At 42.0% G+C, this 24,317-nt stretch overlaps 1 protein-coding gene across 1 annotated transcript; it reads left to right on the top strand.

The window, feature by feature from the left end:
• The first annotated feature begins 1,649 nt into the window (after positions 1–1,649).
• On the top strand, positions 1,650–23,289 carry si:ch211-264f5.6 (carcinoembryonic antigen-related cell adhesion molecule 5). Its single transcript, XM_018689570.2, has 10 exons — positions 1,650–1,813; positions 2,102–2,431; positions 4,625–4,788; positions 5,096–5,222; positions 6,649–6,927; positions 9,167–9,445; positions 10,322–10,579; positions 11,701–11,812; positions 19,312–19,354; positions 20,638–23,289. Exons 1-9 carry the CDS (start codon positions 1,765–1,767, stop codon positions 19,328–19,330), a joined length of 1,617 nt encoding a protein of 538 aa, XP_018545086.1. The 5' UTR covers positions 1,650–1,764; the 3' UTR covers positions 19,331–19,354; positions 20,638–23,289.
• The last annotated feature ends 1,028 nt before the right edge of the window (positions 23,290–24,317 follow it).

Genomic DNA, 24,317 nt, shown 5'->3' with positions numbered 1-24,317 from the left:
CTTGACCCTGAGCTCCCTGGAGATGGAGGACAGCGGGTATTATACCTTCACCGTAACATCATCTGGTGGTGACGCCTATGCTGCAGGGATAGAGCTTGAAATGCTGGGTGAGTCATTCTGGAACAATCTTAAACTCTTTAGCATTGCTGTTGGTTGTTTATCTGCTGCTCCTCTTCAAATGGATGAAAAACAGGAAGTCATGTTCTTCAAATGGCACAAATCTGGAGGTAACTTTCTTTCACTGAAACTTCACTGTGGATGCTGAAGAAAATAAAACTGCATGTTAATTTTTGGCCACTAGGGGGCAGAAAATCATTAAAAACTACTGATAGATACAGTCTCACCACTGGATCAGTTACACGTAAAGTAAATGTCAGATATGTGTTTTATTATTTTCAGTTATCTGTCAATCATGAGAAGTGTGAGGACTCAACCTATCAGAGCCTGAGTCCAGCCAGCAGGGACCAGGACCAGACCTACTCCACACTCTCACATGATGCTGTCTGAAGATCCGTTTAAGGTCCGTTTACCAGCTTTGTCAGGTTTTTTCAGCTTTTTCCAGTTGCATCTCATGGTTTTCATAAGCAGACAAAGTTTGCTGAGTTGTCATGGAGATAAATGTTGGTCACATGACTTCAGTGAATCTGTGAACAGAGAGTTATATAACTTATCTCCATGAAAACATCATCAAACGATGAAGACAATGATATACATGTGGTTACAGATTTAAGATTATTGATCCATGTTGGTGTGAATGTAAACTGTTAATATCTGATGTTTCTGTGTTTGTTATCTGAGCAGGAAAATCTTTGTAATATTGTTTACACTTTTTTTAAGTTGAGGAAATGTGTTGTGTGAAATGTCTGTGTGATATACAACCACGAAGCAGTAATTAAACCCATTTTTGGCCTTAATTCAAGAATTCAGATGCTAATTAACTGCAGCTGGATTTCTTTATGGAGACATTCTACCATGAGTTTCCAACTGAGTGGAGATTAACAGGAAAGTATCAAACTTGATACTTTATGTACCTTTTTCACTTCATTATATTTATTTAACCTACAACATGATTATTATTGAATGTGTTCAGTTATATTTATGGTGTATCAGGCTGCTTTTACTACATGTTCTGCTGTTTCAGGGCCCAAAACTTTCCAGTCATCCACTGAACACAAGAAGCCAATTCAGAGTAATAGATTAGTTAAATTACTTCCGCAGATGTCCAGTAGGGGGCAGCAGCGTCTCACTAAAGAAACTGGAGAGCTTCAATAAGATATTTCAGGTTCTTTCATTAAAAAAACACTCCCACAAACAAACTCCAGGACTTCATACAGACACTCTCTTTTAAATCTGGATTCTAGTTATATATCACTGATAATAAAATAATAATAATGACTGTGCTGCTGTGTAAGAGGAGTAGAAGCCTTTTATATGTCTGTGCCCATTGTCTCACATCCATGCATGGATTTATTTCCAGTGTATTTTCTGTGTATAATGTTCAGCCTTCATGTGACTGATGGGTTAAATGAGTTAAATTTAAACTGCGCTGTGAACTACGGGAACACAGGTGATTCACAGTATCACACTATATACACACTATACTATACTATACACACATATGTGTGTGTGTGTGTGTGTGTGTGTGTGTGGTGATAGATAGGGGGAGTGTGTGTGTTCACCTTGTCTGGGTGTGTCCCTCTAAAAGCAGCAGGTAGCGCCGCATTTTCTACTCTGTCTCTGCTGTGAAGACTTGAACCGTCCGGGATGGATCTGTTCAGACTGAAGTCGCTTCTGTTCCTGCTCTTTTTTATCGGTAAGAACAGATGGATGCTGCCGGTGTGTTCCGGTGCACGGCCTTTATAGGATTATGTCTTTAATTGTATTTTTTTTTTTTTGGGGGGGGGGGGGTTCTGTCTCTCTGCATGCAGAGTGGGTCTGTGGGTGCAGCCTGTTTGAATTCATGTCAATATGATGTCGTATATTTAGTTGGAAGCAGAGCAGAGCTTTCTGTTTAAAGATTACATCTCAGCACAGAAACAGTTCCTCTCGACCTGTTCAGTTCCCAGAACCTAACGACAGTCCTCTCCGTCTCTTCCCTCAGGACGCTGCAGGGGGAAGGTCATTCTGCCGGAGGGTCCGCTGGACGCAGTTGTGGGGAAAAGTGTCACCATTACAACCCTGCTCGACAAGCCACAGTATGTTTTTATAATCTGGAATTACAGCGACGGGACTGATCAGATTCACGTCGCCACCGTGAGCCCAACAACGCTGAAAGTGAACGCACCGTATGAGGGGAGAGTGAGCCTGAATGCGACCAACGGCTACTTGACCCTGAATTCCGTGAAGACGGAGGACAGCGGGGATTACAGCATCAACGTGATATCAGCAGACGGTGACACTAAAACCGCGGAGATCAAGCTCCGGGTGCTGGGTGAGTCTCCTCCGCCCTCTGTTATACCTGTGCTGTTACCTGCCCAGGTGTGCTTTGAGGGAGAACTGTTGGATCTTTCCCATCAGATGACCAATGCCGAACTCAACCGAGTCTCATAATGTTTAGTTGTAATTGTGTATTCTGACGTTGGTAACGTTCCCGTGAGGCTGTGCTGCTTTAAATGACTTTTTAACCGTTCACGTTTCAGGATTAGGCTGATTTTAAGTTCTTCTTATTCGTGTGAGCTGCTTTTGGACTGTACTGATGCCGAATGATCAGTGGCGCTCAGGGATCCAGATAACAAGTGCTTTATTTAGGTTTTAGGCTCCGTGAAGCCATTTAACGCCCAACTGCAACATTTTCTGACGCGGTTTGGTTCAGGCCCAAGGCCGCACCTGTTGGTGGTGTTGTGCCGTGGAGTCAGAAATCCCTGCGCTACATTCAAATCTTAAGAGAGCATTTTATGTGTCGCGTAGCAACCGCACAGTGCACGGACTATATTCCTTTGCGGAGGAAAATAGATCCTCCTTTTCCTGGGACTTGTGGTCCACTGTGATGTGTTGCCTGTGAACAGTCCTGAGCTGATTTAGTGAAGTCAGTGTATAGTACAGTGAGTGCAGTCATTTTGATGGACAGATGTTCTCTCTGACCCTAAACTCTGATTCAACAGGAAACTCTTCCTGTGCTCCTTCAGGGTGTGGCTCATGTTTTCAGGTTCAGTGTTTCCTCCCATTCCTCACACGACTCATCCAGCCTGTAGAGTAGGACACGCCCACTGACGTCGGATCACTTTGCAGCAGTGTAGTTTCTGATCTGATTGATCTGATCGATCTGTCCAGTTGTTTGTGCGATTAACTGATAAACCTATGAACCGATGGAAGTTTTGAGAAAACATCTAAGAGAACGGTACCAGCAGACATTCGACATTTTTGATAAGGAAAAATAAGGAAAAAGATTTATTGATTATGAAAATATTTGACAGTTTTTCCTGTTGATCAACTTATTGATTAAGCAGCTAACTGTTCTGAACAGTTAATCTGTCGACTGTCTGCTTCGAGGTCGTCTCCAGTCTGGCTTGTGTCAACTTCATCATGTCAGTTTGAGTCTTTATTTATCCAAGGTTATGGTTGGATGCTTTTCTCAGCATTCCTAGTGACTCAGTCATACAGTCAACCTTATTTCCTGCACAGGGATCAACCAGTAAAACCTCCGAACAAAACCACCAGTGTCTCCATGTTTGTTTGTTGCTTCAGTCTCGTCCTTAACGTTCCTGCAGGTTTACAGACAAAATCTAATCTCCAACAGTGTGAAGTCAGAGCCTGTGGCTCTGCTGTCAGAACTGGTTACCACTCCTTCACATTGTTCCCACACGCCTACTGTTGCCTAATCATCAATAAACAGACCGTACATTTGTAGTTGGAGCTCCAGGATTATCAAGAACGAGTCCAGCAGGTCTAGTTGCTGCGATTGCTCTGCCGTCTTCATTCACTCCATTCAAATGAGCACAGCTACAGTTGTGTGAAGACAAACCGGCCTCCCACCAAGCAGGTTGTTAAATCCTCCATCCTCCATTAATCATGCCGCCATTCACTGCCCACTTTTTGTCAGATTACACCAACAAAACTTAACTCTCTTTCATCCCTGTGGAAGAATCCGCCTTAAAACACCTGGAGACTTTCTGAATTTGAAATTCTGCAGTTTCACTGGATCCTCTGAACAGCTGACCACATGTCGACAAAATGGCATGAATTTTTATACTGCTACAAAATAAACGAAACGCTGAAACATCAGCTGTAAATATCAGGATTTGGTGTCAAAAATATCTTTTCTCCCATGAGCCTCAGCTAAACTAAACATGAAACCACAGCTGCTGAATTTATTCAAACTTGCCCCAGAATTCAACGTTGAAATGACTGAAGCTGCAGGCTGTGTGACCAGTTTTCTAACAAGTGTAATCCTCTGCGGTTTCTCAGTGAAATGCATCTTGGGAGTTGTAGTTGACTTCTCTCCTTCAGTTTTTATGTCCACAGAGTTCTTGTATCTTACACAGTTGTTCATCTTTTGTCCTGATGATTCAACCAGGTGTTAGTTCTAGTTGCTTCACCTTTGCTGTTTTTTTTCTTGACCTACATTAAGATACTTTTTGCCATTTGAGCTGCTACTGGAAAAAGCCCTCTCTGTGTCTCTGTGCAGAGCCCGTGTCTGACGTCGTCATCAAGTCCAACCTGACCGAGGCCATTGAACACAACAGCACCGTGGTCCTGACCTGCTCTGCTAAAGGCTCCTTCCTCACATTCACCTGGACTAACGGCACTGCACCCATCGTGGCTGACGGCAAACGGCTCACACTTAAAAATGTCAGTTTATATATTTTTTATTCATTTTAAAATCTTGTTTATTGTAAAAACACTGTGTGTATGCCAGGGGATAAGATTTAAAGGATAACTTTGGGGTTTTTGTTGCTGCTGACTCTATCAATCTTTTACACCCAAGAACATAAGAAAGGTTCAAAAATACCAGAGTTCTCCTTAAAGGCGATACGAGTTCAAGCTACTGTCTTTGTTTATTCAGTTGTAGTTCATTCAACTCGGCCTTCAGGCTCTTAGTATGTACACTGTATGCTATATGTAACTGACGTGCTCTCTCCTTTGGGTTGTGGCACAGGAGCAAACGTCCAGCACACTCACCATCGCAGGTGTTCTCAGGTCAGATCTGGTTGGTCCCATCTGCTGCACAGCTGCTAACACACTGGAGAAAGAGAAGAGCGCCCCCTTCAACCTCACTGTCTACTGTAAGTACTGCATCTACGCTGCTGGCTTCAGCAGAAACCTGATAACACAGGATACCTTTAGAGGTCTTGTGCAGTCTTGTGCGACACCAGAGGACCTACACAGTATTAGGTGGTTTTAATGTTGAGGCTGATCGGTGTATCTGCAATAAGCTAATATTGGCTGATATATCAACCTGGGTAGTTCATTGGTCTGGTTCAATGTTATGCTTTCTTTTATTATGTAAATCCACCCTCATGGCAGTTTGACAGTAACTAGCTCTGAGGTCTTAGTCTCAGTAAATGCTGCACGTTCCTGAATGAGCTCCACACCTGTTTGACAACAAAAGGTCAAACATGAGTCAGTCGCTGTCACTCCTTCACACCTCAGCAGGTCATTTGTCATTAATAGTTTCACTGGGTTTTGTTCCCTGATTCACACTGATGCCTGAGCTCCACAGTATTTCTGGATCCATCACTGTTAAGACTTTAAACCTGGTCAGATTCCTGAAACACTCGGGTATGGCTGAGCAGTCTCGTACCCATGTGACCCCTGCAGTTTAGATTGCGGTGTGTGTTTGCAGGGCGCTCCCTCTCAGCCTGTACGCTCAGACTAAAACCTCACTGTGTACACAGCAGCTCGCACTTCCACTCCTTCCCCATGACTAACCTGAAAGGCGGTGAAACCACAACGACCGCTGGTTAACCCTGTTATTAATTAATGAAAAGCTTACATCTCCAGCTCGGGAGGGTTTAATCTGCTCAGGCCGTGTAATGAAGTTAGTGAAAATTTAACTCATATTTGTAGCGAGCACGACAACACGAGGATGTGCATGAAATTAGATTAAAGATGCGTTTTTACAACATTTAGAGGGATTTAAAGTGTTTATAAGAATAAGAGAGAAAAGAAAACAGCCAGAATGACACAGAAACACATACATCAAATATATGTTTTAAAAATTCCTAGCATATAAATGAAAAAACACTTTATTTTCTAGTAAAACATCCAAATATATGATATGGGAACATAAATGACCTAAATATGAAAACATGGATTAGCTGTCTTCATCATGGTGTTTTTAGCAGTTAAATAATTTCATTATAAACCATTAATTCATTGATTTTATTTTGTTGGAAAGTGTTTTTAATTTTATCTGTTTACACCCACGTCTGTGTTGATTATTATGAGTACTGATGTTCTAGAAAGTAGAAATTTAAACACTAATGGATGGAAAATGAAATTAAATCTCCATTGCTTGCCACTTATTTTTCCTAACTGCTCTGGTTCGAGATATAGAATTAATCAACACTTAGGAAAATACAAGTATTGGATCGGACTGTTTGGGATACCCCCAAAGGCAAAAACCGGTAACCTCTGCTGATGAGGTTACCTGACAATCGTGACTGTCTGTATCATGCTAATGTTGAACGATGTGTTATTGCTCCACAGACGGACCAGACGAGGTCACTATCAAGCCTCCGAACCCTCCACAGTACATCGAATCCGACTCCAACTTCAACCTGACCTGTTCAGCCCCCTCCAGCCCGCCCGCCACCTACACCTGGTACCACAACAAGGAGCCGATGGAGGCAGCGGGTGAGGTCCTCACTTTGAAAATTATTAAAGAGCACGGATTCGGGAAGAACGTGGACGAATACACATGCAGGGCCAACAACGCCAAGACCAAGCGCACCATCCCATCTCCTGGTGTTTCCTTTGGTGTGATGGGTGAGTAATGCTTCCTGAAAAATACCCCGAATTATGGAGTGATTAGACAGATGGGGTCTTTGTGGGAGGGCTGGGTGATGTTATCACGTTAAATATCATGTCAGTCGTTTTTTCTTTCAAGTGTAAAGGCTGATTTTAGCTCCTGAGTGAAAGTTGAAGAAATTAGATTCTGTCTTTATGGTCAGAACCTGACAAATGTTTCTTAAATCGGAGAAAACAATTATAAAACAATTATAATGATAAAATCTAACCTAACTAATCTAAGACCTAGCTCACTTTCTAAGAAGAAAGGCTTTTGTAGAAGAGCTCAGAGCTAAATGAAATGACCAGTTGGAAGCTTAGTGGTGGAGACGTTGACGTCATGTGACCGTGGTGTAGTTGGTTTATAGCCTAACATTAGCTTCTTACTTCAAACATCAGAACAGTGGTGTTCATCTGTGAAGATGATCTGATCAACTAAACCTGAAGGATCAGAAACTTTAGCTGCTCACTGTTTATTTTCTGGAATAATCCAAAACACTATGAAAAAATCCCACTGGCTTTTTGTTGAGGGAACCAGGCTGATGCTAACTTCTCTGTTGCCCAGCCCTACTTTGTGGTTTTAATCATAAAGTGCAGCGTGATGCCAGATGTCATCACAAGTTGTTTCTTTGCAGCTGTTCAGCTACTTTGATTGTAAACTTCTGACACCTTAGAGTCTTTTAACTGAATCAGGCCTGTGGAGCAAATTTCTGATGAGTTTGTTGTATCAACTGTCACATAAGCCCCAGGAATTTGTGTCAATGGTTGGACGGTCATGACATTTGGTTCAGGTTCGTGTTCCCCTCAGGGTGCATTGTAATAACTTTGCCATCATTAGGTCAAAGTTTTAATTTTGAGTTGAGCAGTGTGTTGTGTGTAGAGGTGTGTGTGGTTGTGATTTAATGAAGGTAAACACAGTGGATGGGTGTGTGTAACGTCGCTGTCCTGAGATATTGAACGTCTGCAGTCAGAGGCAGTAGATTGATCATTGTATCCTGCTTCCTTCAGACAGCTGCAGGTATTTAACCAACGGAAGGAGGAAACTTTTCGTACAGTATAAAGCAGCTGTGGACAACAGATACGGGGAGAATTACTTGTATCCATTAATAGATAAATGCATACTGATTTACCAATGTTCCTGCTGTTGAACAATCATTGGAAAAGGGCTAAAAGTGGAAAATCGATTACAGTGATGCAGTTTGACGATGAATGATCTTAGCTGAAAATGGTTACAGTCTTTAAATGCTAATTAAAAAGGCAAAAGAGACGTAAATCTGAGATTTCATGGGGTTTTAGATTTTAAAAGTTTGGCTAAATAAAACAGAATGAGGCAGAAGTTCAGTGGAACTTCACCGGCAGCTGAAACAAAGCAGACTGAAACCGTTTTTGTTTCTTGGGAACATTCCTCCGAGGCACGAGACTTTTAAATGGATTCCTGTTAGTCATAGCAGTAGTGGCCTGTGACACTTCCCGTACATATGGTGCATACAGCAGCACCTACATCACAGTTTTTACCTGGCAGGTGTTGAGATGATGTGTAACCCACAGAAAAACTGCTGTCTATAATTACTGCCGAGGAATTTTCTTCTTCTTGTGTTTGGAGGATATTTTCAAGTTGGCAGCAGAACATTTCCGTGTGTTTGTGTGTATGTGTGTAAAACCTGCTGGATTGGAGGATGGTCTTACATTACGCCCTGAAGAGTTTCTGTGTTTTGTTCCTGGATGATAAGGGTGAGAGCAGGGGGGGGTGGGGAGGGGGAGTTTGCATGAAGAAGGAGAAGACAGGAGCAATTTATTTTGGTGACTCCGTGTGTTTTGGCAGATTGAAAGAGGAGAGTGACGCTTGAAGTATCAGATGACCAACATTATGTTAGGAGAAGGGGGTTGGGCGAGGCTAATCACCACATTTGTTGGAATTCGATTCTTGGTGTCCGTTGGATGAATTAGAGCAATGTTTATTTTGATAGTTTAACTCTTTTACAACAACCACAGTGAAATCAGATTTCAGTAGCTATATCCAGTCCTTGCTCCACCCCTCCACCACTGCATCCCGAACAAAGAAAAGTTTAAAAAAGTACACTCTTTAAACTCTAAAGAGTGTGCATCCGTTTTTTGAAATGTTCTACCCAGTAATATCTGCCTCTACAATCAGCATATTACAATGTAGTGGGATAGAATACACTGTATAATGTTAAATAATAACTCTCTCTGCTTACAGAGCCCATCACAGGTGCTAAAATCACAGGTCCTGTTGCGACCCTCATCGCTGGTAACAGCACAGCCAACCTCAGCTGCCAGGTGACGACCGGCACCGTGAGGACCAGGGTCTGGCTGAAAGACGGCAAACCTCTGTCCGCCAACTCCCGCCTGGTGTTCGCGGACGACCTGTCCTCCATCATGATCAACCCGCTGCAGAAAGAAGACAATGGGGTGTACCAGTGTCAGCTCAACAACCCCGTCACCTCCATTGAAGCCTCCTACAAGATGGTGGTCAACTGTGAGTGTTTGTTCTGCTAAGAGACCTGAACATGTGGTGGTGACGCTGCAGCATTTGTCAGGGTTTATGGTTTTACATTATGACGCAGTTATGGAGGTGTGTCTGTTTGTCCTGGTAGTGATTTATGTTTATGGCACTTTCAGAAGCCCATAAAACTTAAACGTGTGTATCCATTTGATTAAAATTATTATGTAAACAGACAAATACAGACTGTGATAAGGTGGGGGGGGGGTAAAAGGGAGGGGGGACAGGTGCATGCAGGTGTTGTAAAAACAGCAGGAAGTGAGTAATGGTAATTGGGCATCTGACCTCTCACTTAGCAGCTGGAGCTGCTGCCAAACACTGCTTTCAGAGTCATGACCCATAACTCAGTCAAACTGAAACATAACATATGATTTACACTCAAACCTATGATGTCCATCATGAGTAATCGTCTATTATCGATAGTCAGATATTGCAGAAAAATTCCTTACAACTGTAAAACTTGAGAATCATCACATTTTCCTCAGTATCAAGGTAATCCTACATCGTCTTTGTGGGTTTTTTAAAAATAAACCTAGAGAAATATTAAGGCACAGATGTGACCAGCAACTAAACATCACATCACGTCCTGCAGTGAACGTTTTATAGCCACGAAAGGAAAGGTTGACTCCCCAAAAACCAGGATATGTGGTTTTTAAATTTCTGTTTGTTTTTGGATTAGTCAAACGTGTATATTACTGAGCTTCAGAGGTACTTAGAGATGTTTTGTTTTTTGTGTTTTATGCTAAGCTTGGCTAATCAAGTCCTGACAAGTACACTGATTCACTACTGTCAAACCCTTTATGATTAAACCCCGACACTGAACCACTTTTTTCGTTTCCATTTTGTGCCCAGATGGTCCTGAACCAGCAACGGTGACGGGTGAATCTGAGGTAGAGCTGGACGCCAAAGTGACCCTCACCTGCTCTGCGGTGTCCATCCCACCCGCCAACTTCACCTGGAAGTTTAACGGCACAATGACTGCTGTCAAAACGTCGCAGTACGTCATCGACAAGGCTGTTTACAGTAACAGCGGAACGTACACCTGTGAGGCGCACAACGCCGTCACCGGCAAGACCAGCAAACCAGTCACCCACACCCTGGCTGTCAAAGGTAAGATCCACATCTGCAGCCTTGAACCTGGATTTGATTTTGATCATCCGTATCAGCAGTCCAGCGTCCGTGCAGGTTTAGTTTTCATAAAGTGACCACTCAGCTGCAGCTTCAAGCTAATTTCGTAAACCTCTGTCAACAGACGACAACAATACCTGTATCATATTTCATCTCACAGGTAAAAAGAAACCTGACTGGTTCGTGACTCAGAGGCAGCATCCTGCGCCAGTTTTCATTTGTTCATGGCATGAACCGTGCTAGCAATCCCATGCCAAACACCAGGAACCTCTGTAAATTAACGGCTGTCAGGCTAATGTTAGCGTGGTAAAAACATTTGTCTTGTAGCCCCATTAATAACGGTTTGAAAAAAAGAGCAGTAACTATATATCAACAGATCTATATTCTGTTTTTAATTGCATAATATCAACAGAAATTTTGGTAGTTGATAATTATAGAAGAAAATATGTACTGAGACATTTTACCGCATAAAAATAAACATGTCAGTGGTTTGTTGTCGACAAACTCTGATGGAGACATTGTTACATATACACAGACACTGATGTATCTGTAATGACCTAATGTCGGCTGATTTAGCAGCAGGGCTCTAATGCTAATGTTAGCATAGCATAGCTGAGGATGACAAAGTTGAGCTAAAAGAGTGTCCTAACATGGCCGCCGTACAGAGGATAAATCCTTCACAAGTCAGTTTCTGTGATTCGGTGTCATTTTCAGCGAAGGCGAGGCTGTTTTCTTCTCCTGACTATCTCATGTTGGAATGCGTCTGTTTCTGTTGAATCTTTATGATGCATGATATGGCCTGTCATACCGCCATGTACAGTATCAGCATTCACAATCACTTCAACAGAATCAGACTGAGTCACACTTTCATTTCCTGTCTGTGGTTTCTGTTCTGAGCTAACTGAAGTCAGACACGCCAGCAATGAGCACAGAGCACAGTGTCATTTTACATATTTATTTTGCAAAAATATTCTTAATTTTATCGATTTACAGATGTTTGCCAGAATGCTGAGACCCCTCTGATTTCCCGAGATAGATCATGAGTTTGGATTTAAAGTGAGTAAAGTGATTTGATCGTATTAAATACTGTGTTGTTTTTGCAGAGGAGATAGAGGACGGTCTCTCAGACGGAGCCATTGCTGGAATCGTCATCGGTGTCCTCCTCGCTCTGGCTTTAGCCATCGGCTTAATCATATACTGCCGACAGAAAGTACCGTAAGTACTCTGCTCTTTGGTGTCTTTGATGTCTGGGACTGGGGCTGAGACAAGCAAGGATGAGGCAGATTGCAGAACACATGGTTTTGGTTTGCGGGTAAACCTCCTGACTGAGGTGGGGGACCGCAAAACTAGTTTGAAATGATAATAAAATTGAGCTTCGTCAGAGTGTCTGAGTATCCTGGGAAACTGCTGAGGACATCTAGATGACCTAGAAAGTCAGAACTCTTTCTTTTTTGTTTTTTTAAAATAGATTTTATTATTTTGTTTTTTGGGAAAAACTCTGAGGTCGTTTCCTGACTCGGTGATAAGGTCTGGTTCACAGTCCAGTTCCAGTTCCTCCCTGAGGTGTTGGATGGGGTTGAGGTCGAGGCTCTGCGCAGGCCAGTTGAGCTCTTCCACACCAAACTAGGAAAAAGTGTTGATGCAAAGTTGGAAGAACACAGCTGTGGAAAACATCAGTAACATTTCCCATCAATGGAATCACCAGTTCGGAGAGGAGAGGGAGCTTAGCATTAGTCTCTTGGTGTGTTTGTATCTGTCGTAGCAGCCTTTTGTCACTTACATTTTTCTGCATGAAAAAGCTTTTTCAGTCATTTCTTCGCTGCTGTTTACTCCCTGATTTCATGCTCCAGTGTTGAAATGACCGTACAGAGCTGATACAGTGTCTGCAGCATATCTGTCATTTTCTTTGTGTCTGTGTGTGTCCGCCACTTCATGACCGTAAAGGAAATTCTCTTCATTCCTTTCAGTTACACACTGTGACAAACCCTTCAACACCATTGCAACAGTCATTAACTGTCACCTTTGCACCATAATTTACAACATTCCCTTACATCAGAAATTCTTTTGCTGTGTAGAAAATAATGCTCAAAGAAAATGTCAGCGTTAACATTCAGGTATGCTGGGTGTGCCAGTGTAAACCAGAAGTAGAAGATTTGCTAAAATCCTGGAACAGTTAACAGAGAATAAAACTGTGAGGAAGACCCTGTAAAACCACAAAGGATGAACATCAGACATTTAGAATGACTTGGTCTCAGTGTCTTTCCAAAGTCATTCCAAGGGAAATTATAAATGCACCTGCTCACACTCAGACATTCCTCAAACAACTTAAAAGCAGCACTCTCTGCAGCAGAGCGTGATGGACGAGTAGCAGATCACATCTCTTCACACCTGAACAGCTCGTTCTTCCCAAACAGTGGCGGTGATGCAACCCTGTGCTGCATCCTGTCAGATTTCACAACAGGAAGCTGCCGTCCTTAATACAAAGAGCAAACAGATGAGTCAGTGACAGATGCAGCCTCCGACATGCCGAGACATTCCTGACTCTGGTAGTTTGACACCAAGAGTGTGTCACCTCGGTTCACAGGAGAATTAAAACTCAAAGCCGCTGGTGAGGGAAAAGTTAAGAGACATCTCTTCTGTTTTTTCCTAGAACTCATGTTGGGCAACAGTTGATTCTCTTTTCCAGGAATTCAGCGGTTCAGTAAAATACTTGCAGCAGAGACCAAACTGAAATCAGACAAAACTCTAAAATCACATTTTGTTCCTATTTTAGTGTCATGTGATTTCATAAGGCTGCAAGTAATCCATCAAACCTGTAAAATGACTGGTTGATGTCTTCAACCGTCCAAAACCCAAAGAAAAGTAGTTTGTTGTGATATAAACTAAAAAACAAGCTGAAACAAGGAGAGAATATTTAATATTTCTGCTTGAAAAATGACTCAAATGATAGAATCAAGCTGTTGAAGCTGCTTCTAGTTGCTGCAGGAATAAAACAGCTGGTGACTCTTGGTGCAGACGTTGATGTTGCAGACTGCGACTCAACGTCTCCTCCGTCATTAATCGGTCGCCCTGCGTCAGATACTCGGTTCACAATTTCTCACAAATCCCCTTTTAAATCCTGTAACTGTGTCTGGAACTTCAGCAGACTTCTGCTAAAAGCTGTCATTAATGTCGGCAGGTGACGTGCAGCTTCTCCGACATGTTGGTGGTACTCGACCTGTTTGTTCTTCTTCACTCTCACTTTATAAGTTTTAAGTTTTAACACTGAGGACCTGGAGCCGTCAGTGTGCAGCTGGGCCTCGTGTCCTTGTGTTACTGCTCGTCTCGTGTTGTTGTTGTGTGACTCATAAGGTTAACGACGTGTTGGATGATGAATTTATGAGTCGTCTTCTTCGTCAGGTAAAGGTCTGTTAGAGACTCAGTCAGGACTCAGTCTGGAGGTCTTTGAAAACATCCTGGAAGTCTGTTTGTAAAAATCAAGTAAACACTGTTTGTCTCTGAGGGTGTGAGTCCTTTAACCAACCCCCCACCCCCCCACCCCGCCATCAGCCTCAGGGCCCCCGGGGGCCTCATTGACTCATCTGTCCCTCTGTCATTTTATCTTCCTCACCATCATCATCGCTGTCAGTCGGTGTCAACACTGATGACAGGAGGCCTTTGTTCTGTGGCGGGGGGATTGGTGGAGGTCTGGGTGAAGGATCCTGAGGGTTGAAGTTAATTTTCCATGTTTAGGGTAAATTTAAAGCTGTTTCTGTTTGTTTGTTTGTTTGTTTACTCATCAGCAGAATTATGCACAAAGTAGGGACCTGGTTTGCACCAGCGCTGGTGGAGGGACAGGGCGTTGGCCATTTTCATGTGGATTTGGTTAAAGAGACGGATCCAGGAAGTTTTTATCACTGTCCTTAATGAGAGAGGACATTATTCAACATTTACATCAACATCTGAGGAAAATAATGTTTGACTCTCGATCTTTCCTTTTCTTTTTTATAAGAGCGAGACAGAGGTGTAGGGTTGTTTAGTCTGTCTGGAGTTACGGTCAGGAGGAACCACCAACGATGAGCAACAGTAGATAATCTTGTTTACACCATGGTCACTTGATATATCCTGTTGATTTACAGTGAGCTCTCTGCATCTGCATCACAAACACTAACCCTGTGAAGAGCAGGAGAAGTCTCCCACACAGGTTTTCATTCAAAAACAAAAAATGACCTCACTGCACAGCAACGTCCTTGTCCTGAAGGTCTGAAGCTAAAACCGGTTTTCTTCAGGTTACAATAACACACACACACACACACACACACACACCTGTTGCACTGCAGCCTGGAAGAGAGACACAGATACATGTTCAGGAATCAAAGTAAAGATCTCGTCTGCTGATAATCTGCAGCCTGCACAGTACGAGATAAGAATAAGGACTCAGCTGATCCAGGAGCAGCTGCAGAGAGAAACTTTATGAAAGTTTATAAAGTCTCAACTGATGGAAACATTAGAGAAGTCGTGCGAACAAACTCAAATTTTGTTGTTGATTGGTGTCGTCGCAGTGTGACGTCCTGTCGACAGCAGCTGCTGATTAAAGGTGAAAACCAGCCTCTTCTGGATTAGACTTTTATGATAATTTGTTGTTTAAAGCCACTTATAGCAGAAGGAGCTGACCTCTTATATCTGTGAGTGTGTTTCAGACACACCTGAAAACACAGATCACATGACGCGTCCTCTGGACGTGTGTGTGTCGGTGTGAACAGGCAGCAGAGCGTCCACTCTGCTGTTGGTTGATATGAATGTGCAGTTACGATGTCGTGACTGATGAGAATTAATCAGCAGCTTCTCTAAAGCTTCAGCGATCAACGAGTCTCGTCTCATTTGTTTAAACAAAGTTTAAAAACAACAGTTCACAGTTTTTGTTGTGTTTCTTGGTCGGACACAGTAACGTCCTGAAGTTTAGCTGTTTCACACACACACACACTCCTCCCTCTCGTTGTTCATGGCCTTGTCACCCAGGATTAAGTCGGTCTGTGTGGGTTTTGGTATTTTGAAAACACCGTCCGACTGCATTCCTTCAGTCTCTGAGCCACGAGGACTCCTCCTCACTGACGGGGTGGAGGTTGGTAGTGGGGGTGGGGGTTGATGGTGTTTAGATATCAGGAAGCGTAGCTGCCTGTGGTTTGATTTTTTTCATATGCAAATCCAGATTTGAATTACAAAGATTTTATCATCAGTATTTTCAGCTGTGTTGCTGAAACAGTATTTAATGTGGTTCAGGATGAACCTGCTGCGACTGCAGCTATTTTCACCTCAAAAGATTCTGCGTGTTGCGTCTGAGAGAGCCGCCATTTTGATTTGAACTGAGTCTAGATTTATTTATGGGTCAGTGGGTAGCTTTAGTTTCTAACTTTCATCAAACATCCACGTCATAAAACTCACACTGAGCATGAAAGCCCCAGAAAAATGGAATAAGTGAATGTTTTTTTTCTAGTTTTTGAAACTCTTGAAGCTCAAAGTTTGATTCTGGTATTAAAGATGTCCTACATTTGAAGCAGGTGTTATGAACACTAAAAATATCAAAAGACTGCAACTATTTTAATAATCAATAGATTCCAACTCTCATATGATGTTTCTGTCTGTATATGAGTGGTTTTAAACAGAAACCCTGACCCTCAGGTTGGGGATCAGATATTTCTGCAGTTCTTGCTGCAGCTGAAAAGGTTTTACTGTCAGTAGAGGAAGTCGTCAGTTCCTCACCCTGCAGACTTCTGTTTCGTCCGTTTGACTGTTTGTAGCTGGAGGGGAGTCCGTCTCCAGCTCCAGCTTTGGTTAGACTCTGGCTCATATCAGTGAGTGTTTGTATCTGTACATTTAACACAAACTTTGAATTAGATCTTGGAGGAAAACTGGCACCAGAACAAGCCTGGTGTCACCCTGTAATTTACTGCATGTATTCAGCTTGTGGTTGTTTTGTAATTCGATAAATTGACTGGAGATAAAAGCTTCATTCTGAAATAATATACTGCTGAATATAACATAAGATATATGGATACTGCTGGTGCCACAGATTTTCTTGTTTGTTGTGTTGTTAGCATCATGTAATGGAGATCCAGCAGAAACCAGTTAGAGCTCCTCTGTTCAACCATTCAAACCTCGCAGTGATGCTGCATTCAGAAAAACAAGCTGTCATCTGGGAAACCCCCATTCACGTCACACCCCTCAGTGATAATTACAAGCTGAATATTGAGGAATTTTTTTCTCCCACCCAGCATTAGCTCCAGAAATACATCAACAGATGACAAACATGTCATTAAATGACTTTTATCCTCACTGATGCAGAGACAGCTGCTCATCAGCAGTAACAAGGTTTTGCTGCTGCAGTTCTTGGTTGATTTTAGTTTCAGGAATGAAAATATTGTCGAGACGACCTTAGCTGGCTGCTTTTTCTGTTTGTTGGGCAGCACAGAAAAGAACTGACGGCCGAAACAGAAAGATGTGGGCTCATAGCAGGGTGTGTCTCGCTATTTTCACCTTGTTCCAATTTTGTCATCTATTTTCTGTTTTCCCATTCCATAATGAAAATCAATCAGCCAAACACCGTCTGGTCCCTTCAGGCTGAAACCTTTCACCTGGATTCACCTGCTCAGGTTGATTCACAGAGGAAGAAACAAACAGTTGTGAGACTTTCTTTTGAAATCCACTCAGCCTCAGTCGTGTTTCTAAGAATCCACGTCCTTTGTTTCCTAACGGGAGGAGGTGTGTGTTTTTTTTCTTTTTTTTAAAGAGGGTGAGGCCTGTGTTTCACAGAATGGCTGGAATGTCACTGTCATGTCTGCACTCGTCTTCTTCAGCTCACGTTTGTGTCGCTGCGCATCTCGTCTTTATCTCTCTTTAACCCTCTGGTTTCTCTTTTTATCGTCTCATGTTTCATCTGGTTTTTCTTTTCTCTCTGCGTCTGCTGTTTTTCTGCGTACCCAAACCACCTCCACCGCTTCCTTTTCTCTGTTACCACAAGTCATCTTTCACTCATTTTCACTTCTTTTCACACGGTGATGTTCCACTACCACTGCACCAAACAATAAGAGGTAAACAGGCATTTGTCTGGGCTCTTATAAAAAGGCAGAGGTGCTGTCAAGTGTCAAAGAAGTGACTTAGAGAATAAAAGAGGAGCAAAGAAAGCTTTAAAAGGTCAAATAAAAGCTAGAATATATGACTCAGAAAGTGACAAATCTTTATATCCTCTGATAAGACGAGCAATTAAAGAAGCAATAAATCAGGTCTTCCTTTTACAAATAAAAGGATGGTTTTGCTGCTGCAGGGTTTTTAGGCTGCATCCACATTATATGTTTTAGTTTGAAACACGCCACAGACTTTTGGTTTTAATGTGAAAACCCACGTTCACTTCCTGATTGTCAGTCATGATGTCAAAGTCAAATATCCCAAAATATTCTCAGACCTTTAGAGTGTTTGCTTCTTAAACAATTTAAACCAGGAGAGGCCACAAGGGTTCAGATATCATCAGCAGGTTCAGTCACTGCAAACAAAACACTAGACTTTATATTTTAAACAGCTGCAGGACTTTCTTCCTCACTTCTCTGACCTTTGACCTCTGGACAACGTCGGTTACCTCATTACATTGTTGTTGAACTTCAGCCGGTGACCTCGTTTCCCTCTCGAATGTTTGAACCCTGATGTTTTTGTCTATCGCCGCTCTTATCACGGGCCAAAAAAATGTATCACAGTCTCAGTGATAAGACTCTGGAGTTTACTTCACTGCCTCACACAAACGGCCTCGTGAAAAGAAAAAAGAAATATGGCTGCAGAGGTCAAATATTTTGCAACAGTTGAACAGCTGCAGCTGCCTGAGATCAGACTGATAGACATAAAATAGGATATTGATAAGATGTTTAGATATAAAGTGCTACATGTTTAGACGTTTCAAACATTTCAGCTGCACAGTTTCCTCAGAGTCAGTGTTGTTTCCAGTGTTCAGTGTTTTTTCAGTTCAATTCGCCAAATCACAACAGACGTTATCTGGAGGCACTGTACATATAGAGCAGGTCTAAACCGCTCTCTCTATATTTAATACAAAGAGAGACCCAACTGTTCCCACCATGAGCAGCAGTAGGCGACAGGGGAGAGGAAAAACTTCCTTTTAAGAGGCAGAAACTTCGAGCAGAACCAGACTCTGAGTGGGCGGCCGCCGTACGATTAACTGAGTGTTGGAGAGTTTACATTGTTTAAATGAGCAGCAGGTCTCTTTGTACGTTTCACTTGTGCAACTTTTCAGCTCTGTCTTGTCTCTTAGTTCTTCCTCTGTGGTTTTAACTTCCACACAGTGAATCTGTTTGAACACAGAGGATCTGTGTCAACGTGTGTGTGTGTGATGAGATTACATCATCCTGAAGGTGTGTCGGGGAAATAACGAGGCTGTCAGTAAACATGTCGGTGAATTATCAAACCACAGAAGTTTGTTTCCAAAATAAAAAAAAACCTGAAATTAAGTTTTCCGCAAAAACACGGCGGTGGTTGACGATGGTGTCAGCCTCCACCTCTGCTGTAATAACTAGTGTGAGTGTGAACATGACTCTTTGTATGTTTTAGATTTAAGAGTTCGTACCGTCGGAACCTGTAGCTGTTGTTTCCCACACTGACTGCAGCAGAAACAGCAGAGCGAGGTCATCAGCCCTGCAGCGCTAACCACTGTTTTCTGTTGTGTTTGTGTTTTTCAGGGTCGAGTCGCCGTACTAAAGAAGCTCCCGCTGCACACTGCTGGTAAATAACATTTCTATTACGTCTCTGTTTGTTTTGGACCGCTGCTTCATCATCATGATAAATTAGACGCCTTCTGTGGAGTTCAAGGACAAAAAAAAACAACACTGAGATTTGCAGTCACGCAAAAAATTTTATTATTATTCTGTATTTGATTTTATTCTCAACAACTCTCATGCTGCGATCTCATTGGTTCCTACTAAAGACTCACAGAAGTCTCCTTAATTTCCTCAAACAGCTGCTCACTGCAGTTTTTTATCAGACAAACAGGAGGAAATATATGAAGCGTTTGCTGGGGACTAGTTTCAGTGGCGGATTAATCCACATTTGGAGACTCCACGTGAGATTCGTTGACAAGAGGAAAAAAGAAAATATTGCAAGTCGGCCACTCTGTGTTGAAACAGCAGGTACAGAGGCTGTCTCCACTCGGCTGAGCAAACACAGCCTGGAGGGAGTGTGTTTGAATGTGTGTATAGAAGCTGGGTCGTACTGTAGCTTCCTGTGTGTGTGTTTAAGTGTCTATATGTACTGTGTGTGTGTGTGTGTGTGTGTGTGTGAGTGTGTGAGGCTTTGAGATAACACTGTTGGTTTAAAGTGGAGTCACAGTCAGTGTCTGAGCCCTGCAGCAGTTTTCTGTCGCAGCCTCTCAGGTGAAACTGGTGGATTTTACTTTGATATGTCGACACAGGATGAAACTGAAACCCAACAACAAACAACATGAGCTGCTAACACGTGTCACATGCTCCATACACTCAGTAAAATACATATAGAAATGATACATGTCAACTCTGTGTGATAAAAGGTAGAAAGATAAATATAAAAAGAGTAAAGTACAGAGCAGTGTAAGTCCAGGGCTCCATTTATAATGTTAGAAGTTAAAGAAAAAGTCACCAAACAGAGAATATCCTCAGAGAAAACCAAGTGCTGTTTGTGACCTTTTAGCTGCCTACAACTGGAATCTGTGTTTGTTTTAAATAAAATCAAATTTCTCAAACGACCTCTAAAACTGTAGCACAACTTCCAACAAGATCAAGTCAAAATCACATGAAGTCATGTTTTCAGTGTTTGCATGCAGCTGCAAAAATGAATCAGCAGATCAGGATTTATCTGGTTAAACAAACAGGTCTGACTGAAAATCACTTCTGACACAAACTGTGAACAGTTCATCAATTACCTGGAAAACAGGCTGATACGTGATCAATAATGAAATTAATTAACACGACAGGTGTACAGAGACAGAGGTGGGTGGAGGTGTAGTGGTAACATTTCTGTCTTTCTTTCTTCAGGAGATTCTGGCCCAAACATCCGATCACTTTGTTTCCCATGATCCACCTGTGCAGCTGGGACAGAGAGTCCTCCTGGATCCAGCTGGTTTCCTGTGAAGCCTCCCACCCCCTCCTCTCTGTGGCTGACGACGACGGTGGAAACTTGATTTCAAACGATGGATTCTATCAGTGTTTGGATTATGAGCTGGAACCTTCACTTTTATTCTCTGATCTGATCTTTGATTTTATTTTTAATTTTTCCCCACAAACCATCACTGGATCGTCGTCCTCCCTCGTCCTCCCTCTCTTTCGTCTCGTCTTCTCGCCCTGGTGTTAACAGACGTCGTCCCTCACCTTTGGTCTGGCTTCCCGTTTCCTCTGCAAAACTACAAACACAGAGAAACTCTGTGAGACGGAGACGTTTCCTGGACTAAAGCTGACGGACGATGAGTGACTCTCTTTATCCTGCTGGAAACTGAGGAGATGAACACACACACCCACACACAGGCCACACACGCAGACATTCAGGACTCTGGGTTAAAATAAGAAAATGAAAATATTTTGTGGTTTGATTTATCTCACTGTCTGTGCCAGGTGGGTGGAGTTCACCTGATGGGGGACGCTTCAAGTGCAGTGAAGGGTTTACAAGTGATTTTTTTGAAATCCCTCTCTGTGCTCTGAAAGACAGTTTGATCCAAAATACCTCAGTCTGTTCGGTGCTCACCACTTTGTACAAAGTTTTCTAACACACCTGGTGACTCCACTTTGTTGGAGACGTGTCGGCAGTTCTGTTTTTTTTTTGTTTTTTTTTTTTTACTGAGGTCAAAACTTTATCAGCATTTCCACTTTGTCTCTTTCCCTCCCTGTTTCTGTTAAAGTTTCAGCTCCAACAGAAACACTTTAGCTTTAAGCTTCAAACGTCTTAGCGACAAGATTTCCATTAATTTCTGGTCATTTTTAACGTGTGACCAGTTAAAGAAGCAATAATGCAAAATAATATGCCCCATTATAATCTATAATAATTGTATTTACATAGCTGAAATCAAAGTTACTGAGTATGTTATAAAAACTAGTGAAACATGACAGTGAAACAGTTACTACTACTAATAAAGTGATAATATATGTTGTGTATGGAGAGCTTTCTTAGACACTAGAGACGCTTTACATGATTAATTAATAAAGTAAAAGAAAACTGTGCACAGTGCAGAATAACAAAGGACATGAGATAAATAATTTAAAAAGTTTTGAAAAGAAGCGTTTTTCAGGATTTCTTGAGCGTAGCACAAAGGGAAGATCTATAGATAGATAGATAAGGACTTTAGAACATGGGGAGGTTCCCTTCAGGAAATTCAGGTCCCAGATTACAATTTACAAACCCCGAAGAGAGATTAAAAAAAAAGAAAAGGAGAAAGACACGTGTGTTACAGAGAGGGTGCTCAGAAGTGAGAGTGTGTCATTAAAACTAAAAAAAAAAACAAAGTAATTCTGGCTTCTTCCAACCTTTTTTTCCTCTCTTGCTTTACCTTCATCCTCCCCCCATCTTCTTTATGGTTCAGGATCCTCTTTACTGTTTGTTTAAATCACCTCATGTCGTCCTCGGTGGAAAACATGAGAGCGGGAGATCAGCAAGATTCAACACGCAGGGACGAGTCAGCGAGGAAGAAAGAAAACGAAAGAGAGAAAAAAAAGGGCGGGAAGGTGTTTGTGGGCGGAGACGTTCTTTGAGTTTTGGAGGGAAAGTTTGTTGAGCTTCAGGGCGGTGCTACAGAGTTTTATTGAAATATTTTTACCATGATTGGTTATAAGATGTTTTAAAGTAAATGTCAGGTTCGCAGGTTAATAACACACCTGGCGATCGAACAGTCAGTCATCTGAAAATGTTAAAGAAAACAAACCAGGTTTTGTATTAATTGAAGTTCAGCTTTTGGTCGGATCTCACGTCTCATATTTTGTCATCAGACCTCAGATGATTTCTCCTGCGCTTTGAGCTGATTGATGATTTTTGTTGTTGTTTGTTTGTGTGGTTTGTGGTTGTTTGTGATCTCAGACTTCAACATGCACTGATCTCCAGTGGGAAAAGTATTTATTTTGTTTAGTTTTAAGAAAAAAGAAAAAAGCTTTAATAACTGGAGCTGAAGATCATAGCTGGTCTGCAGATCACACATTCAGAAGCTCATTAGCTTTTTTGTGTCTTTTTTTTTTCAGTTTGTGCATTTTCACCCTGATCTCCACTTGAAAACGCTCACACTGAACTTTAAAGAGATTTTAAAAGTAATGCGACGTTTTCACCACATTTACATCTCTGGTTCGGGACAACACACAGCACAGAATGTATTCATAACAACACGTAGAGATATTTGTCGTCCCGAACAAGAAGCGTTTATATGTTTGAAACGATGCCTTAAAGATAAACTGCCCTCACTGTAAATAATAGATAGATGTTCTACACTGTAAACAGTTTTGTGACATGTTTTGGATTATATGTGGGGTTTTATTTCTTATCATGATTTAATATTTTCAGAGATGCTTTGTTTTGTTAATGTTTACAGAGAAACCTCTACGACAGTCAAATCTGTACAAATCTGCAAAGAGAAAATAAACTCCGCCTCGGTGAAATCCATGTCCAGTGTAAAGCAATGTAAAGCCATAAAAGTTTTGGAAATATTTTCCTAATCTGGTTCCGTCTGTGCTGTTTTTATTCATGTGTTTTCCCGCTGTAACTGTTCAAAAACAGGAGAAGGACCAATCAGAGTCTGTGCAGCATTCAAACGGTCCAATCACAGAGAGACAAGGCTGTTTGCTCGGAGACAGACTGCGTGTCTCAGTGCTCCACGGCCGAGGGCATTTTTCTGTCTTTCCTCACCTGCCACACCCAAACACACACACACACACACACACACACACACTGTGAAAACAATCTGTCTTAACAAGTCGTCCTGCCCCAGTTTCACCCTGTAAGACTTTTCTTCATCTTCACAGTTATTTGAAGGTGAACAAAAGTCAAACTGCGCTGACATTTCACTCACAAACTGTTGACAGGATTTTATAACACACACACTGAGCATCTCCTCTTAATGTTACCTGCTGCAAATCCTCAGGCCTGATTCTACTTGAGTTACTATGAAATGACATGGTTGCCTCAGAGGCGTCGTCCTCGTCAAACGGCCGCAGTGTTTGGCCATGTCTCTGAGAAGAACTGAGCAACTCTGGAAAGACCATAGATGAAGATGAAGCAACTTCATTGCTGTCTTATATCCTGTGTGTTTACTGTGTCTTCATCACAGTCAGTTAATCTGATGACAACACAGTTCCTGTTGAAATGTTGGTTTGCGTCAGTTAAGTTGAATGTCCCACACTCTAGGGCTGCGGTCAAAAGGTCAAAAAACTCCTGTTTCCTAACCACTTCTCCTCAACCTTGATGGAAAACGTCAGGAGGTGAATTGATTAGGAATTATGAAAAGAATCTGACTGTGTTTACACTCAGGTTTTTTAACATGAGAGGAGAATACAAGCAGATAAAGTTAAGCTATTAAAACAGTAGAACCCAGAGTAAATTATATTTAAGTACAGAGTTTCCTGTCATGCACACTTTGCCCTTTTTTTGAATACATTTGTTAAATGGAGAAAATATGTTTTTGTGAATTTTACAATATGCATATATGTACAGTATCACGATAGATCCGCTATCACGTGGCCGTGGC

Source organism: Lates calcarifer, linkage group LG3, assembly GCF_001640805.2.
Source record: "Lates calcarifer isolate ASB-BC8 linkage group LG3, TLL_Latcal_v3, whole genome shotgun sequence".
Taxonomy (NCBI): Eukaryota; Metazoa; Chordata; class Actinopteri; family Centropomidae; genus Lates; species Lates calcarifer.
This window is presented reverse-complemented; position numbering and strand designations above follow the sequence as displayed.

Bases quoted from the DNA above. Each gene is read 5' to 3' on its own strand.
- si:ch211-264f5.6 (XM_018689570.2), top strand. From the start codon at position 1,765: ATGGATCTGTTCAGACTGAAGTCGCTTCTGTTCCTGCTCTTTTTTATC. The intron at 1,814-2,101 runs GTAAGAACAGAT...CTCTTCCCTCAG, and splicing joins GTTCCTGCTCTTTTTTATCG to GACGCTGCAGGGGGAAGGTC. The intron at 10,580-11,700 runs GTAAGATCCACA...TTGTTTTTGCAG, and splicing joins CCACACCCTGGCTGTCAAAG to AGGAGATAGAGGACGGTCTC.